Source organism: Amblyomma maculatum, chromosome 6 (genome assembly GCF_055883805.1).
Source record: "Amblyomma maculatum isolate TAMU_Amacu chromosome 6, ASM5588380v1, whole genome shotgun sequence".
NCBI classification, from domain to species: Eukaryota; Metazoa; Arthropoda; class Arachnida; order Ixodida; family Ixodidae; genus Amblyomma; species Amblyomma maculatum.
The window spans coordinates 28,384,442-28,403,207 of NC_139349.1; the positions used below are offsets into that span (position 1 = coordinate 28,384,442).

Genomic DNA, 18,766 nt, shown 5'->3' on the forward strand with positions numbered 1-18,766 from the left:
CGAAATATGTCGCATTGATATTCATTTTATCACGTCATCGTTAGATTTATTTAATTTCTCTTACATTCATTAAACTTTTCCGGTAGGTTCTGGTCTCATCTTTTGAACATTAATCAAGGTTTTCAGGCGCCCTGGTACGATAAAGCCACGGAAATCAGCTACTCTCAACTTAATTTCATTTATTAAGGGACCTGTGCGATGCTACTACGGTGCATCTGCAAAATCTTTTTCTTCTTCGCTGACTGTGATAGAGCATTATAGTTTAACGGCGTGTGATAAACCGGTACGCCCCTCTGGCATTGTTAAAATAAGGAGACTGGCATCTGATAATTTTGCTATATCAGTACCAGAAGAGGCCCAGCGATACTAGAATTGTGTAAAGAGCACCGCCCGGTGCAAGTCAACGCAGGAGTATCAAATGAATTGCCACTTACGCCGCTCTGAATGCTCTATGCCCTTGCATTATCATCACCGGCATCCGTACGGCCGCTTGTCGCGTTTTACCCAATACCCACGATCAAGACTGTTTTACCGGACGTGTTGTGACGTGAGACGGAGTGCGCAATTCGGATATTGAGTACTAGGTGGGTTTATAATTCATTTATGATAAATGTTTATGTGTAACATTGTGCTCTGTAGTTGTTGCTTGGTTTATAGGCTTTAATTTCCCAAAGTGACTCAGGCTGTAAGAGACGCCATAACAAAGGACTCCTGTAATTTAGACTACCTGGGGTTCTTCAACATGTACTGATATCGAACAGCACACATGCATCTTGCTTTTCGCCTCCATCAAATAACGGCCGTAGCGGCCGTGATTCGATCCCTCATCTTTGGGCACAGCAGTCGAGCGCCCTAACCACTGCACTACCGCATGCGTGTAATTTGTGGTTGTCTTGCCGATGTGCTACTTCCAGCCTGAGGTGTCAGTTAACGCTCGTACCATGCGCTTTGATGCGTTTTGTGAGATTCCAAGGGCAACGTCTAGAATTTGATCCCTTCGAACGTCAGCCTCTTAGTTACTCGCAGAGGGCTTCTTTTACGACTCCCGTGCATGAATTCATTCCCATTTGCGCTCCCTCCTCATTTTATTTATTTATTTACTACAAGTTCCTGCAGCGCCCGAAGGCATTATTGCAGGGGGAGAGATGACAAGTAATCTTGCTGGGAGCGCCAGTGATAAAATACATAAAAATGAAGAAAATAACAGGACACAAGTGATAATGCGGAATCAAAAACATGCATCTAAAGGGGGCAACTGCGCGACGAACAAAGTGATGAAAACAATCAAAAACAAAGTAATGAAGGAAACACACGCAAGCGAACTGGGCGCCACGTCACACATCCGATAAAAAAGCCCGAAATAAATTTTCAGTGCAACACTCAGTGATGCCAGCTGGCAGCCGGTTCCACTCATTGATCATCAGTGGAAAAAACGAGGTTTTATACACATCTGTCCGGCATTTTATTTCGCGGATCTTCCACTGATGATCAAGTCGTCTAGACAAAAAGTGAGGTTGAAGCAGGTACCGGTCTTTGTCAATGCTGAACTTTCCAAAATAAATGCGATACATGATCTGCAGTCTGAAATGTTTTCTGCGGTGAGCTAAAGATTCCCAACCAAGATGATGTTTAATAGACGTGACACTAGATGAAAAATTATAATTATTAGACACAAATCTGGCAGCATTATTTTGGACGCGTTCGAGCATGTCTGATAAGTAAATAAACTGGGGATCCCATACAGGGCATGCATATTCAAGAATTGGCCTTATGTAAGTGAAATACAGGAGCTGCTTGACATTTGACTGCGCTTTGCTGAAATTACGCTTTAAAAAATTAAACATTCTGCAGGCTTTCGATGTAATATGCTCAACTTGTCTCGTCCACGTAAGGTTAGAGGTGAAATATACGCCGAGATACTTATATTCAGAAACTTTTTGCAGGGGAACATTATTTATTGAGTAGCAGGTCGGTAGAGGGGAACGCTTACGAGTGAACGAGACAAGCTTGCATTTTGAAATGTTCAAAGACATTTGCCATTTTGAGCACCAGTGCTGGATAAAATTTAAGTCTCGCTGAAGTTTTAATGCGTCAGAAGAACTTTCCACGACATGATAAAGCACACAGTCGTCAGCATATAGCCGAACTTGACAGGTGAGGTCAAGAACAATATCATTAATAAAAATGAGAAAAAGAAGGGGTCTAAGGACAGATCCCTGGGGCACACCTGAGGAGACGTTTACGGAATCGGAGTTACAACCGTTAATTACAACACGCTGCATGCGGTCCTGGAGATATGAATGAAGCCAGTCGAGGATATTGGGATGCAGACCAAGGCAACGTAACTTATGTAATAATAGCACATGAGGTACAGAATCAAAGGCTTTTTTAAAATCCAGAAATACCCAATCAATTTGATATCCGTGGTCAAAAGAGGAAAACAGATCATTACTGAACTCAAGTAACTGGGTGGTACAGGAAAAACCCATTCTAAAGCCATGCTGAACTGGCGTAAAGAAGTCATGAGAGTCAAGGTGTTTCATGACTGCACTGTAAATTATATGTTCCAATGTTTTACAACACACGCTAGTTGCATTACATGCGACCTGATACTTACCTCAAGTGAACATTAAACAGAAATCTGGTTTTATATTTCCAACTTATTGTTATTCTCTGCAAAAGGATGCCGCTCCTCGATTCACAATTTTGGAAAGTGTGTTTGCACGGCTGCACTGAAAACGCCAGTTAAGTTCTCTATCTACATTGTTTCTCTAGCATCTGCTTCTTCACAATGCTGAAATGAATATTGAAATCGGGCCTTCAACTGACATTTCACACGATGTATATGATACCTGTTGAAACATTCGTTCAAAAGTTTCGTATCACTGGCATATTGCTGACATTATGGAATTCCAGGTGGTTGAACTTTCCGGAATACCCGCTAAAGAACCCCAGATGGGTGATATTTCTGGAGCACTCCATTACGGCGTCGCCATAGCGTGAGCCTCTTTGCGATGTTACAGCCCAAAAACCACAAACTTCCTGGTCGTGAGATCTTAAACGAATACAGACACCAAATTTCAGTTACACATTTCTTCTTATAATGCGTATAAGACATCAGTGCACATGGTTTGATTTGATTTATGGAGTTTAACGTTACAAAGCGTATTAGAGGCGCCGTAAAGGAGGGGTGCGGAACTTTTTACTACCTGGGGTTCTTTAAGGGGCACTGATATCGCGCAGCCCAAGGGCGCCTTGCTTTTTGCCCGCGGAAATGCGGCCGCCGCGGCCAGTCATAGAACGATTTTCTGCGAAAAATCAGTGTTTACTACGTCACCTATGAATATCGCTTTCAACCTTACACTTACAGCTGCTTGCATTTTCTTTTCATATGTTTATGCTGAAAAAAACCATTAGACAGAGATATTTAAATTGGTGGGCATTCTATCTCTTATTTCACATTTTGCACATCATGCTAGTCAAAATGTGCACCACCAGTGTCCGCATTTTGCATAACGCATCCATCTACAGGTAATCGGAGTAAGCGGGACAAGAACAAGCACCCGAAATGATAAAACTAGAACGAACAAGCCCTACCTGCGTTTCAGATTATTAGAAAAGGTCCACATATACTCCACAAAAGTAGAGGTTGACTGCGGCAACTTTTTGTGCACAGACGCGTTTCAATGTCCTTGATCGCTATTATGTAACATCCTAACGCCTAATGAATATTTTTTTATATCGCTGCAACTTGAACGTCACAGCTCTGTCACAGCCAGCTGTGACCAGACTTATTTTACAGCAAGTATACGCCATTTTTACAGACTTTTTATTATCGTATAGTGCAGCAGTTGCCTCATCCGGTATTGAGAAGCTCATCACAAATTAGAAGGAATTCAGTGCGCATTGAGGCTGTACGCAGAAAGATGGCTTGTTCCGGAGGATCGTTTCGTGGACGACTCGCCTTGGTGACGGGAGGCGCCAGCGGCATCGGGGAACGCGTCTGCCGCGTCCTCGCCGCCGAAGGAGCCACTCTTGTTGTCGCCGACAAGCAGCTTCAAGGGGCCCAAAAAGTTGTTCAGTCGCTACCAGGTTAGTCGAGTATAACGCATGCTTTCTAACAGCAGGTCTGGTGTATTTCAGGACGCCTCTGACTTCGTTTCCTAAGAAGTGCTTCCAAATGACATTCGTGATGTGGGGAGAATGTTTGAGAGTGATGTATGACCATTATCTATTGAAGTTGTTTTACCCACTAGTGGAAAGATCGGTGTCTTACTTTCTAACGATGTTTGCGTTCAGTGTGAGGTGCAAGCTGTTTCCTCTAAAGCAGAGAAGCTTGGTTTGAAGTGGAGACACTTACAATAACAGAAATAAAATTATTGTTGCGCTGAATCTTATCTCGTGCATCTTTGTTTTTGCATTTCGATGCCTGAGTAGCATTCTATTCCATCAGGTCTTCTTTATCCTAAACCCTGATTTTTTTTATCTTCCGTTAATGCAAAGTGGATATAGCTCTTCTGGTCGTCTTTTCAATGCAACTAGAACATTATCCCTGTGGAAACAAAATGTCCCTAAATCATTAGCAACGAATGATGCTCACGTGATCTTATGTTACCTGCAGTTCACCTCCCTTGAATCAACATAGCAGCACATCGACATTCAAGTCTATTAAAGATGCATCAATTGTGTCTAGTTAGTGACATGAATCATACCTGAAGGCAATCATATATCACCTCATTCCCGTTAGACGTACAACGCCACCACTGATACTGTGCCAGATTATGAAAAGGAACTTTTATCCGACACAACAGCTGGCACATCACAGAAAAATAACATGTCACCGGATGTAGGGCCAACTTAACTCTGCAATGTTCTCATCTGGTATATGTGCCAGATGAGAGAGACATATATTATGTTGAGGCAGAAAAGGAAAGAAAAATAAAGAGCCTCGGCCCGTGCCACTTAGTATAATGGGCTTAGATGAGAGAGACAGATGACAACTTAGGCAGGTTGCCAAATGTGTTAGAGACTGACTGGGCGTTGGCTGGAAAAGCTCTTGAAAATGAAGTCTTGCGCTGCCTTAAGAAGCACGTATCGGTCAGCGTATGTTAAGGAAGGCAGAATATCACAGCCGGACTTCAGCAGCGGCTGTACAGCTATGATGTTTCTTTTCATCAGTAGAAAACCGACGTTGCTAACCGAGGAACTCTTCACCTGAAACATTTAAGAAATTCTTTCCTCGCCTTCAGCAAATTAAATTTATGCCCTCAGTCCTACTCTTTTCTAGTGACATATAACGTTCAAATATTCAAAACAATTTATACAGTGTGGTTCATGCATGTGTCATGTTTTTGTTCTGCTTGCCTTATATTGTTCCCCTTTCTTCGGTGTAATTTTTTCTAAGCACAAAGACCACGACATATGTATATAAAGTGCTTTGTGGTTTGCACTTTTCATCGCACCTCCCCTTTCACTAATTCTACTCACTTTATGTGGAAAGAGTGCAAATCTTCTGATTGAGCTCTGCCTAACCTGAATCCACGTTACTGAGCACAAAAGACGCAACACAAGCTCGGCAAACATAATGAGAGTAGACTAATATAAAGCCTAGACCATCCGTATAGCGACGTTCAAGATACGTCTACCCACCGCCCGACTTAAAGGGTGCGCACTTTCAACGGACCGATACTGCACATGGTGTCACGTGTCGACATACAGATCGGTATTTACGAACAACTTCCGAAGTCATTCGTCAAGTTCGAGACAGTGAATAATAAACCAAAATCTCTATCTTCCTAATAGTATACGGAGATGCAATGCCTGAAGTTACTGATTACTTTACGAAGCAAGTGTCACAGAAGAAACGCTGAAAAGCTATATTTTTTATCAAAAGCAACAAATACGGATCGCCCTCACAAATTTATAAGGACACTAATCGCACAGCGTGACTGAACTCTGTAGGAGCGTCAAGTAGGACTACACATAACTTCAAACTCATCCGGCAAACTAGGGATGCAGCAAGCATCAGGGAACACTGGTCACCAAAACTAGCACCAATTTCTCCTTTTATTTTTTTTATTTTTCGGCGCAATAAGACACTTAGCACTTTAGGCCATAAACGGGCCCCCTTTGACTGAGAAATATGTGCTAGTTGGTGAATGATCCTAATATATCACTAACCAAAATTATTGGACAGTGGGATTACTCAAAAATATATAGGAGGTAACCTCAGCTAATGTATTGAACTGAAGTGTTTACTCTTGATTCATATGTCTAGCGTAGAGAGACGTGTTTTGCCGCTTGCAACAATTCGTTCCATGCTCATTTGAACAATGCTGCTGTATAAAAATAACAGGAGCGGTTTATGCCTTGTTATGATTATCTAAGTTAAGAATAGCTGATTTTCACCAGGATTAAAAAGTGTATTGTGGGAATTTCTCTAAATATTCTCCTTTTTATCCAAAGAAGGAGCTCATATTTGGAAGCATTATTAGGTGTACATATTTAATGCATTAGAAGAATCAAAACTGTACAGAGCATGTTACTTAGAGATTTGAAATAGGAACTGAATTACCTAACCACTCAGATAGAAATGTAAGCCTACAAGTTGGATAGGAAAACAAATGTGCTCACTTCCTTTACTCGTATTGCAAAAGCACTCTATAAAATGGCGTTCACCCGTCCAAATATTTAATTTTAAAATACTGAAACAAAATTCATTACCGCTTAATTTGAGTTTTCATTATTTTAGTTTCTGTTGCCCAGTACCGGTATTGCATATTTGTGCTGTATACATGCTCGCCCACGTAAGACTAGCCGAGTTTCCAACTTCAAAGGAACATCGCACGCGAAATAAGCCTTATAGAAGATGTTTGCATTCGCCTAAATTAACAGGAAGGTTTTCTCCCTTAACAAATTATCTGCGGGAAAAAAATGCATGTCACGGGGAGCTGCTCTGAAACGTGCGGTGGATGAACGAGATTGACGTTGGCCACGGAAAAGCGACAGGTTGCGACAGTAGCTACACTAGGCTAGTCGCGGAGCGTTTGGGATAAGCGTCGATAGTCGCTACTGCGCATGCGCCGTAACCATGGCAACAAGTTGCTCCAAGCCGCTGAAGAAGGGAACAGATAAGAGGCGGGAAAAAAGAAGACGCCTCTCAAATGGAGCAAGAAGATCCGGAACACTCTGAGAAGACGCGCCGAATCGCCGATCACACCATCGAATCCCGGCCTCGGCGGCCGCTTTTCGATGGTGGCGAGAAGCTAGGCGCCCGTGTGCTGTGTGATGTCAGTGCACGTTAAAGAACCCCAAGTGGTCGAAATTTCCGGAGTCCTCCACTACGGCGTCTCTCATAGCCTGAGTCGCTTTGGGACGTTAAACCCCACAAACCAACCAAACCAACCAGTTTGCAGCCAGTGCATCGGTGACGAGAACGTTCAAGTCGGACTTTGAACAATCCAGTTTGTAGCTTTTGCTTCTCATATTCAGGCTTAACCGAGTTGAGCCGCCATCTGTTCTTTTTCTTTTTGCAGTGTCGCTTCGGCAACGCTCGGACAGCAGCATGTATTTGCGCCGTCTAAATCGGAGGCACAAGTACCTGCAACTGCTATAATACCCCGTCTTATCGCCGTGGCCGCAGTTACACTGTAGCCGGCCTTCTTCATCCACCGCACGCTTGAGAGCAGCGCAATAGCAGTGTGCGAGCGGCTCGTAAATAGATATGTTAACAGTTGGGGGATCTTCATAGAAAACTGTCCTGGGATGTGAAGGCCACAGGGAAATTGAGGGTGCTTGGAAACATTATGTATATTTCAAAGCAAAAAATAGTTTTTATAAACGACTGACATACAATAACCATTTTTCCAATCTTTACTTTTGAAAAGAAATAAACTTTTTGATACGGTCCATATGTTGGCTGCCAACCTCTACATATTGTCTGCAGCCAAATATACCATGTAGTCCCCTTACACTGTAGTTCTTTGTCATAAGGTTGAAAGCAGAACATGAAGTCAAGGTGCCACAACCAATTGTGCTAAATTTCGATGCCAGCGGATGGACAAAATGTCTAGATGCTGATATACATTTTCATCCTTAAAGTAAATTACAATGTAGCGACATTTTGAGAAATTAGCAGCACTTCACCCTTCAGTCCAGTACCCCACATAAAATCTGGATTTTTATCCATAATATACAAAACGTCAACACCATATGTCGAGCATTCTATTCATTTCTATATAATGTGTATACATTTATAATTTACTAAAAAGATTGAGGTGCGCTGTGTACATCTAGGATACAACGTTGCTTTTCAGCTGCTTTTGATTCTTTTCCAGGAAACTCAAGAGCGGTAGATATCACAAGCGAAGCATTAAGGCTACAACCCTGCGCTAATAATAAAGCAACTGAGCCGAACTTGTTTTTCTTCCCGCTGCACTCCAATCCACTGTTCTACAGAAGTTTGCTTAGGCAACTAAACTCCAGCACACAGCGACGGAGAACACTAAGAAGCGACTCATTTTGATTCAGTAAACACAAAAATCGTTACAGTATCATTGCTGCGCAATGCATGCCGACGCATACAACGCGCTTAGTATTGGGTAACGTCTTAGACGTCTTAGCTGATGAATGAAGAATCCATGCACAGTGGCATTGGCTTATCTTCCAGTTCACATCAATTACGTGCTCTGGTGTTGGAAGTTAAGCACGTCGAGATGAAAAGCCGCTGTGTTGTAAGTAGGAAGTATGTTAGTCAATGTCCCTAAGCAGCAGATCTGACTTACGCATTCGGTCACACTTCTGTAAGTGCTCTGATGGCTGCCGAAGCTCCGTCTGCATCCCACGGCGTCAGTAAGTAGGTTGGTGATCTGTTTGACAAGAGATTCACCACTGTAGGCTCTCCGGAATCTGTGGCCGACAGACGTACCTGCCTGTGGAATTTCCGGGTCGTGAGCACTGGGGCCGCTTTCCATAAGCTTCTATTTTCCTATTCACTTGACGGAATGTCAACACGACAACAGCACTAGAGGAAAGCAGTCAGCGGCTATTCACAGAAATCACAAGAAAGGGGTGTCGCCGTCGTCGCTCGCAGCACTCACCTGCTAGCTACTGGCTACGTCACGAGGCTGCAGTGCTCAGGGGCACTCTCAAAAAGGTCTTTGGTCTTCTCGCTTCCGATGGACCCGTGAAAGCCGCGGCTTCTTCACCCAACTAGTACACGAGTACCAAATGGATCCGAAACAAAAAAATATAAAATGCATTGTCATGGAATACGGCCCCAATTATCTCAGCTGGGCGGCGAACATGACAGTGAGGCGCCACAGTCCTCGCTGCGCGCCTTATCTTGCATTATGCGATAGCGACAGCAACTTCCGTGCGTGCTTTGTAATGCGCATTCGCGCCAAACCTTGGCGCCCAGTTCAGCTGCCATGAAAGTGCTTTTTACTTCGGATACAGGCATTTTTCTTTTTCTCCCCGATTCATATTGTAAGACCTAGAGTCGTGCTTTGTTTGGTTTTGTTTGTGGATTTAACGCCCCGAAGCGTCTCAGGCTATGAGAAACGCCGTAGTAGAAAGCTCCGAAAATTTCGACCACCTGGGGTTCTTTAACGTGCACTGACATCGCACAGCACAGTGGCACCTTGCCTTTGGCCTGCATCGAAAAGCGGCCGCAGCGGCCGGGATTCGATCCCGCATCACTGGGCGCAGTAGTTAGCGCCCTAACCACTGCACAACCTCGACGGGTCTGTCGTGGTTTGTAGTTGTGTGGATGTGAAAGGCGTTATCAAACATGATGTTTATCGATTAGGCTCTTTTTCGTAGTTCGCGTGCTTCGCTTACATAAACGTTGTTCTTGTCGCAAACGCACGGGACGTTTAATGTGTTGGACACGCGGCGTGCGTTGAGAGTTATCTCCTTGTAAGAGAGATCAGCGTACATAAGCTTGTTCGGTGTCCTTTTCGTTGTCTGCTATGCATCGTTCACTTAGTACATTATCTGTTTGCTTATGGCTCGGTGTAGCGCTCCTAAGGATTAAAAATGCGCATGCTTACAGCGCACTGATAGTTTTGTAGTGAATTTGTGCTTGTCTTTTTTTGAACTAATAGCCCCTTTAGGTCTTTAAACACATGACTCATGTTTTATTTCGTTACATGCACATATCACACGGCATTCTTGCAAACTGGTGTTCTCCGTTACTAATAATCTCTCTCGGGAGCTTTCTCTTACCACCTCAGCACTTGAACACAAACTGGTTCGGCGCAGGTGGCGACAAGCACCAGGCTGTGTACGTGGACGTCGGCGACACAGCATCGGTCGAGCAGCTCTTCAAACACATCAGAGAATCTTTCACGCAGCCGCTTAGCGTGGTCGTCAACAGCGCCGGCATACTTCGTTCATCTCGTCTCATCGACTGCAGTGAAGAGCTGTTTGACGACGTGATCAGGGTTAACCTCAAGGTGAGCCGTCTACAGCTGAGCATTAGGGACCTCCGCTCCTCGCTCGCTTCATATTGCAACGACATGTCACGATAACGCAACAAATTGCAGTTGAGGTCTACAGTATCTATGACTTGCAGTCTTTTACAGCGTTCTACTACAAGATCACCAAAATGAGCACGTCACAGATAATATTCTGACTCCCTATCAGCTACGCTTAGCAGTACGGTATTTTATTATTTTATAAGCTTTTACTATTACGGTAGCACTACAGTTTTTAAACACATTATCTTGGACGAAGAAGTTAATTCAATTATATTTGAGGTGAATGAAGCTATGAAAGCAAGGCTCAATTTTTGGCAAAAATAATCATCTATTTTTGTTCTTAAAGTTAACGTCAAAAAAGTACCATTTTTCGTGATAGCCTCGCCGTAACCAGGTTGCCATAACATTTTGTGCCATCCCATTCTCGAGGTCTCGAAAGTGCTCTTTCACACCTGCTAGCGTCAAGATAACTTTAGAAAAATTTGCCCGTGCCCTCCATGCCCTCTAATGGTCTTTCCAATTTCCTCATCCCTTTTTGCACTGTCGGGTAACCAACCACAACAGTCTTCTGCTTAATCGCCCTTCCTCCATCTACATCTCTCTCACTCACTCTAGTAAAAACGTGAAAGCATTGCCGCTGAGAATCGGTGTACAACAGCAGGTATAGTGTTGCGTTTGTTTTCAGGGCACCTTCCTTGTGACTCGCGCCGCCAGCCGAGACATGCTTCGATCAGGGATAACATTGTCAGAGGGTGGAGCAGCCATTGTGAACATAGGCAGTGTTGCGGCCAACGCCTGGGGCACTGCGACTCCGGCGTACGCCTCTTCCAAGGCCGGCGTCATAGCCCTCACCAAGACGGCAGCCAAGGAACTAGCGCCGCACGGGATCCGCTGCAACACCGTGCTACCCGGCTGGACAGAGACCCCCATGGCAGCTGCAGCTGACCAAGCGCGCAAAGAGGCATCAGTCTCGCAGGTGCCTCTAAAAAGGGCCGCTCAACCTCTGGAGGTCGCAGAAGCAATCAAGTTCCTCTGCTCAACTGCCAGCTCTTATGTCACGGGCGCAGCACTCGAAATCACTGGAGGGCTCTGCATGTGAATGGACATAGCAGGATTACTACGCTCAGCATGTGTCACTAACTGCAGTGTGAGCACGCGTATTGCACAGGTGCAGTCTATCGTTACGGTTGCTTCACTAGGGAACAAGCATGAGCCAATGTGCTGTTTGGTGGACGAACTCTGTGGAGGTTATTATCACTCTTTTTTGCATTTAGGTGGAATTGTCGAGCACTTGTTTGCAGTTAATGCAGGAAACACCGTTTGATACCGAAATCGGAAGGGCGAATGTCTGCGTCAATAAAATGGCACGTGAACGAAAAAAAGATCTTTCGACCTGACCTCTGCTTAAGTTACATTCATAATTGCTCAGTAACAACACAGATGCGGAGCTGCTAACGTCGAGGTTGGTTTGCATTAAAAACTGCACTCTTTCTTTAACTGCGTGGCTGTCAAGAGTCGTTTGCTAGCTAGAGCGACGTCCAATGGAGGTCAGACGTCACGTCATCGATTATCACGTCACGTCCAGTGACCCTCAAGTCACCTGAAAATTACCTGTCGAATGGGAACGTGTGCCCATGTCGTCACCATCACGTCAACGCGACGGCCCAAGGCCACCAAGTTCAGTTCAGTCGTTCAGTCGTGTCCGACTCTTCGTGACCCTATTGACCATGTCACGCCACGCTTTCCGGTCTCTCACTATCTTCCTAACATCACATAACTTCATCTGCAGTGCCTCGAGGATGCCATCTAACCATCGCGTTAGATGGCACCAAGACCACTCCGCTAATTCATTATTAACGAGTGCAAATACGCGACGACCGAAGAAAAGACTGCCCTAGACAATGCTTTGTGCTGTAAAAACACAAATATCAAAATCATGCTAAATCTGAGCTGGTCGAACGTGTCACTGGCAACACTTAACTGAAGCCTTTTTCTTTTCTCCGGCTGATTAGGCTCACCAAAAACAGTTGTGATTTATTGCTATTAACACTGCAGCTTTGGTTTCGTTTGTTGAAAATTATGTGACAAAGTGCAACTTATCATTTTACGTTGTAGCCGCTTTTTTTGGACTTTCTTTGGGCAGTGAGGAGGAGGAAGATGAGGAGGAAAGGCAGGGAGGTTAACTAGTAAAAGCAACCAGTTTACTACCCTGCACTGGGGGAAGGGGATGCGTGGATATAAAAGTTATGAGAGAGGGATAGTCGAAGTTAGTACAGTCGCATACCAGACACGCCACATCACATCACGTCACAGTCATGTCATAGCAAACTCATAGTCTTTCGATTAGGCCTGTGCTTCTCATAAAGCGGCAGTGAACTGTCTGACTAGAGTGCATATAAAACAAGGAATTGCACATTCAGTAGAGAGTTGTACTGCTTTTTATTTAAATGAGAGAAACAGTGTTCCTCCTGTTTTCTAATTATTTTCCCTGTTGGTGTATAATATACCAAACTCATTTTCTACTCCACTAGAGAATTTCAAGAATGAAAAAAACTGACAGTTCTCAAACATAATGAAGGTTGGAACGTCTATATTTTGCGCGATAACGTATACAGCTCATTCGAACGAAAAGGCACCACCGCCGCTCTAACCGATAGTTAAGAACATGTCGAGAAAAATGCGCACGTGATTTCCTATCAGATGTGTGACGCAAGTCATTTGTGCAGCATGAGAATGGTGTCATACCATTTTCCTTCTCAATTTTATACCTATCTTCTAGTCAAGTGGATATTACTTTGCGGTAAGGACCCAAGCCGACGGCGTATGCACCTTCAGACATATCCCGTTCATTGTAAATTTGGCTGTTCGCCGATAAGTGAGACCGATGCGGTGCCTTCCTTTCCCTTCAAACCAAACCAAATTCAGACGTTTAACACCTTGCCTAAGTTTGTGCCAATCTCTCACTGCCAACAATTCGCAAGAGGAAAAGGTGATGTCAAAGGCGCTACTGCGTCCGCTGTCAATGCGAAGCTCAGGCGCCCTCTTAAATTTATCTGCATAGCAGGTCAGTGGAGCAAACAGATCAACCAGTTCACCGAAATAAACGCTATTTGTGCCAAATGACCCATTTGCTTCTCCTTTCATAGTATTTTTTTTTTATAGTATTTTGTACTGATCTTACCAACCTGGCATAGCAACAGCATACTAATTATAAAAAAGTTCCTACGACAAAACGTCGCAATGGACTAGAACCCACGAATTTCTGAGTATGTAGTCTCATAACCACCGACGCTATATATGACCTAATTACTTTTATGTCACAAAAACTACGGGCTGGCTGATTTTTCAAAAGTGGCTCGGTCTGAATGCAGTATGTAATATTGAAAAAACATTCAAGTTCGTCACTTTTTCTAGTGCATTAATATACTCAGGTAACCATGACTGAGTTTTCAAAACATCAATTATCTGTAGGAAAGGAATCCCCAAAATACTCTCGGATAGGTCTAATCAGAATATCAGCTTGGCGAACAGCCATTTCGGCATTTCTACAGGCTGTGCAAACCAAAAAGCATTGTCATATCATACGGAACACCGTTATTTTTTCTACTGCTAGGAACCGAATTACATGAGGCTTTAAAGGGAAATTTGCGCAAAGTCCGCTGTAGGACATCCAAAAAGAAATCTCATCACAGCGCTCTATAAAGACATGTTCAGGAGTCTCCGATTTCCTACTCAAAATACAGTTCACATCCCATGACACAAAGATTTCTTTGTGTCAGAGGAGAGCCGATCACTCGCGTGCTTCAGGGTCACGTACCGGGCTATGCATTGAATGTAGTTGTTTTATCAAATAATAAACACAAAGCAAAATTATGAGTCAACCAGGCTGAAGGCATGCTTTCGCGTATCTATACTCAGTTTAACTTCTCTAAACAGTGCCACTTTTGTTTTCTTGTTTTCGAATTTTTCTTGCTGGCTCCGCTCGATAACTTTTTCCATTTATATGCCTGCCCTGCTGCCTTAATCAACTTGCAGATTCTAGTTGGCTTCTGGCTTTTCGGTTGTGTTTCCTGCCTTCATATGAAAGAGATTTGCTAGTTTCATTTGTCCCCTGTGCTTATAGGACAAGCTGTAGATATGTGGTCCCAGTTTTTTCTGAAATAAAACGTGAAAACAACACGCAAACCAAGTTTTGTCCTTGTCGCCTTCTTTTTGTCTCGTGCGTTGTGTTCTTTGTACTTCTTCATAAAAGGGCACGTGGACAATTACCGAACGAAGAAAAATGGTGACTAAACAAGCTAAAATTCTTGAACAGCGACCGAGAAAACGGCGAATGACTTGTATAGTTTTTGGACTAACCAGCATCGCCGTGAGAATTTTTCAAAGATGGAAAGCAAGCGCCGTTATCCGCAACCATTCTTATTCTCTCTACTCCATCTTTCATATGAAACATCGTGATAAACGGCATAAAAAATTGAAATATCCACAAAAAGAACAATAAAATTGTGCATGCCCTATTACGCAGAAAAACAAACTACACAAACGCATAAATATTGCGCCTTCATGGGCAAGACGTACCACTCTACCCATTGACTCTACTTTGTGGTGAAAGCTGACTGGCGACAGAATTCAAAATGAAGGCCTTAACCGAGACAGTGACGCAGAGTATACATACTGTATCTAAGCTACGTACCCGGTCACTCATAGGGTATTGCCGATGTTTGGGTCTGTTCTGTAGTATAGGCACGAGTAGGGATTGTAATTCGGGGCATTAACACTATGTTATTCCTTTAGAGAAGCCAGCTGGCGCTAAGAACTCATCGTAGCTTCAGGGTGAGCCGAAAGAATATTTTCCCTCTTTCGTTTGGCTGAAATCTCTGGAAGCACTTTTACCAGGCAAAACACTAGTCTCTTTCTATTAACCTTGGCTTGCAATGGTAGCGCTTTCTTATATGTTTCTAGCCTCGGAGGCCCATGAGGAGCAAAATTAAAATGACTCCACAAGGAAGCGCTGACTGCGCGTGTCAAGTGCGCGGTCGAAGCGAGAATGGCGGAGACGGCGCTCTCTTCAGCCGAATTTGAAATGTTTCCTTTAGCAGAAGAATTAGCTATGTAGCAGCAAATTCACCCGACCAAAGGCAAGAGATCTCACTTAACATCCAGAAGCTGAAGCCAGTGCGCAGGTGGTTTGGTGTAAAGCTGGACAGAAGTCCGGGTGTTCATTAACTATGGGCTGCAGTTTATGCATGTGCTAAGTTTCTCCCGCTACACTCATACATATTAGTCTGGGCAATTTATCTGATTCTTGTTCGTATTCTGATTAATGTCATAGCAACCTATCGCTTTGGCAATAATAAAAATGGCAGGTTGATCATCCGCTGTGAAAGAAAGCGCAGCACGTTTTTGATGACATGGGGAGAGGTAGGTGCTATTTATCACTCAAATAATCTGTTTTTTATATCCTAGATATTTAGGGTTTCCACAGCTCTCTTAAAGAGTCTTTAAAGGGTGGTTCCAAATAAAGATAGACTAATAAGCAGCCGTCGCGGGCTGGAAACTAGGTCACTTTCTGAACAAAAAACAATCTATGGCGATCCTGTGCGGACTGCTGCAGCAGCTCCGAGAGCCGACCTCGTAAGCTAAATTGGCCTGTAAAAAAGGCGCACTTGATAAGCCAGTACCCCATGACCTGCAGAAGACGTGGGAAGGGGCGACCCGTCGGCATCGGTACGCATCCTGCCGAAAGGGATTCGGCTCGTCTCAACACCGCGGCTCTCGTTTTTCTTGGACCTGTGAGAGGCTTTGCATTGCTGCACAGTCTAGCAGTGCAGCCAAATCTCGAATTTCTCCGATGCAGGCATCAACAGACTCCCTAGATGTTCTCTCCCTTCCCCCTCTCTCGCGCCTTCTTCGTTTCTGCACTAATAGCGTTTCTTTCGTTTTCAGAAACTAAAGTCGGCGTTGAACCACAGTGCTTTTAACCCTGCCAAACTGTGCATAGCTCAAGCCAGAGCTTTCGCGCGACCTTTTTCCTTTTGTTGTGGGCATAGGTTTTGCGGACTTCCAAAATCGATTCGTGAGAAGGGAGCGCAAACGCACTAATAACGTGTAACGCCTCGTCATAGATTAAGGAGTATTCAAATAGGGAGAGGAGATCCATCTGTCATGGTATTTCAAACAAATAAAAGGTAAAAGTACGAATGGGTAATTGTTGAGATATATACAAAACGATGTGAAAATTTTCAGCCATTCTTTAACGTAGTTTTTACCTTCTGCAGAAGGAAGTTATATCAAGCGGGCAGTACAATCGTTAGTATATCGGGGAGAAAGGCCCTTAGCATGAGTTGGCGATGTCAAGTATTGGAAAATAAAACGCCGATATTATAAAGAAATGATATCGGTAGATTGTTTAGCTTAACAAACAGAACAAGTGACGCTTCCTGCCTTAGGGAAAGATGTGATGATGCGTACAACTTGCTTTTTGAGCCTCAGTAAATGCTGCAAGTGAGTATTGCCGGTGTATCCGCACGACGAGATACCATAACTTACGTGCATTCCATGAATAAATTCTCTCATCTATCCATTGCTGTACTTCGATAAATCTGCTCAGAGGGCGAAAAAAGAAAATGAAACATCTTGAAAATGAAAATTTAGCCGAAACGCACACGTGTGGATTTCACAAATTTTTCTCTAGTTTCCACGACGCCAAATCTCTATACACAGCACGAAATAGAGCCTTCGCGTTTTGGTGCTCATCCTGGATATGCACGCTCTAAAGTACTGGATATTGGGAGAACAGAGTTCACGAGCACGTCATTGTTCTCAGAAGGGATAATTGTTTGTCCGGGGAGATTCAAGCAAATTAGAGATGAACGTTTTCTGAAAATATGGTGTTAAGAAGACACAAAAAACACTCAGGCAACAGCAAGCAAATGGGCGGAGATAGCTTCCCTGTCACCGGAAGAGGCACGGCACGATACAGCCTGACTGGAGAGTCTCCTGAGGATGTACCGCGTAATAAGGGCCTAAACCCTCACAAAAAGCGAAATCAAGAATGAAATGCATAAAATTCTCGTCCATCGTTGTCTTGAAAGCAGAAACTGCTCTAAGAAAGGGTTTCAAGGCAATCTGCATCATTTTATTCCAAAAATGGTTTCTAAGATATCTTTCAGCAATTCCTGTATCGGTGATTTAGTTGGGGGTTAGTATTTTTGCATAAAAGTGCTCTCTAGTTTTCCTGCCCGCGATGTTATCGTCAGCAACGTTAACAATACTGTTTCCTCACCGGTACGGATGAATATTATTAACAGTGCATGTTTTTTGTTAAGAATTCATACTAACGTGGTAATCAGGAATAACAATAAGTGTTGGGTTCCCCTTTAATAATGCCCATAGAGGACTGTCCAATAGTGCAATTTAAAAGTGTTCCTCGTGGTTTTCTTGTCTTGTTTTATTTCCTTTATTTTTATCTTCTCTTACGTTATAGAAGTTCCTACTTCTAAAGAACTTTGAGGTATACACACTGACTCTCTTTTAAGAAATGACGCTAAAGCATAACGGCTCTCGTCTGTGATAGCCTCGCTGATATCGCCCGCGCAAAAAAAAAAAAAAAATCTTACAACTGGCTTAATATCTAATCCTTTCACTTTTGTGCCTCTTTTATCTCATGTGTAATATTTATCGTGCAGTCGTAACATGCTACATTATGTGAAAGATCCCCTGACATAGATTTAAAACTACGCTTCAACCAAGCCCTACAAATGTGGCTGCTGGCCTAGGGGTAGTGTCTGACTCGGTGCACAACAGTTCCAGGTTTGAACCTCACCCTCCTCATTCCACCCTGCCATATCAATGTAGCAAACTGAGTTGGCAGATTTTGCTAACTCCGCCATGTCATGTGCTCTAGTGACGTCACACCGCTCGCCAATCAATCAGTGGCCGGCTATATTGCCTGCGACTTGCCAGAGGCATGCCCGTGAATATCCTCTAACAACAGCAACAACGTCACCGCTGTCGAAATTTTTGAAGAACAGCGCGATTAACTATACCACATAAATTCAAGCGTCCACCAAACTATTCAACTCTGGCATTAGTATCCAATATCACCTCTCACAGCGCTCATAAACCATACATCGGCACACATTAATCTAGTTTTATAACTCCTTGAAGTTTACAAGAGACTTCTGTAGTCTCACTCCAAAACACGCTGCTCAGAGACGCAGCTGTGTCTTCAAGGAAGCTTCTTTGCTATTTTGTTGATTGTAACACCCAGTGTAGTGATAATG

At 43.6% G+C, this 18,766-nt stretch overlaps 1 protein-coding gene and 1 long non-coding RNA gene across 2 annotated transcripts in view; one reads left to right on the forward strand and one right to left on the reverse strand.

The window, feature by feature from the left end:
• LOC146185303 (uncharacterized) overlaps positions 1-9,196 on the reverse strand; it is a 274,486-nt gene extending 265,290 nt beyond the window's left edge. Inside the window, exons 1-3 of the long non-coding RNA XR_014707791.1 lie at positions 9,099-9,196; positions 8,927-9,022; positions 8,784-8,867 (exon numbers count right to left, since the gene is read on the reverse strand). This is a non-coding gene — a long non-coding RNA (uncharacterized LOC146185303). The remainder of the gene's footprint in view (positions 1-8,783; positions 8,868-8,926; positions 9,023-9,098) is intronic.
• LOC146185307 ((3R)-3-hydroxyacyl-CoA dehydrogenase-like) lies at positions 447-11,977 on the forward strand. Its single transcript, XM_084605505.1, has 4 exons — positions 447-584; positions 3,923-4,092; positions 10,264-10,457; positions 11,167-11,977. The coding sequence occupies exons 2-4, from the start codon at positions 3,927-3,929 to the stop codon at positions 11,578-11,580; spliced, it is 774 nt and encodes a 257-aa protein (XP_084461631.1). The 5' UTR covers positions 447-584; positions 3,923-3,926; the 3' UTR covers positions 11,581-11,977.
• Positions 11,978-18,766: the final 6,789 nt, after the last annotated feature.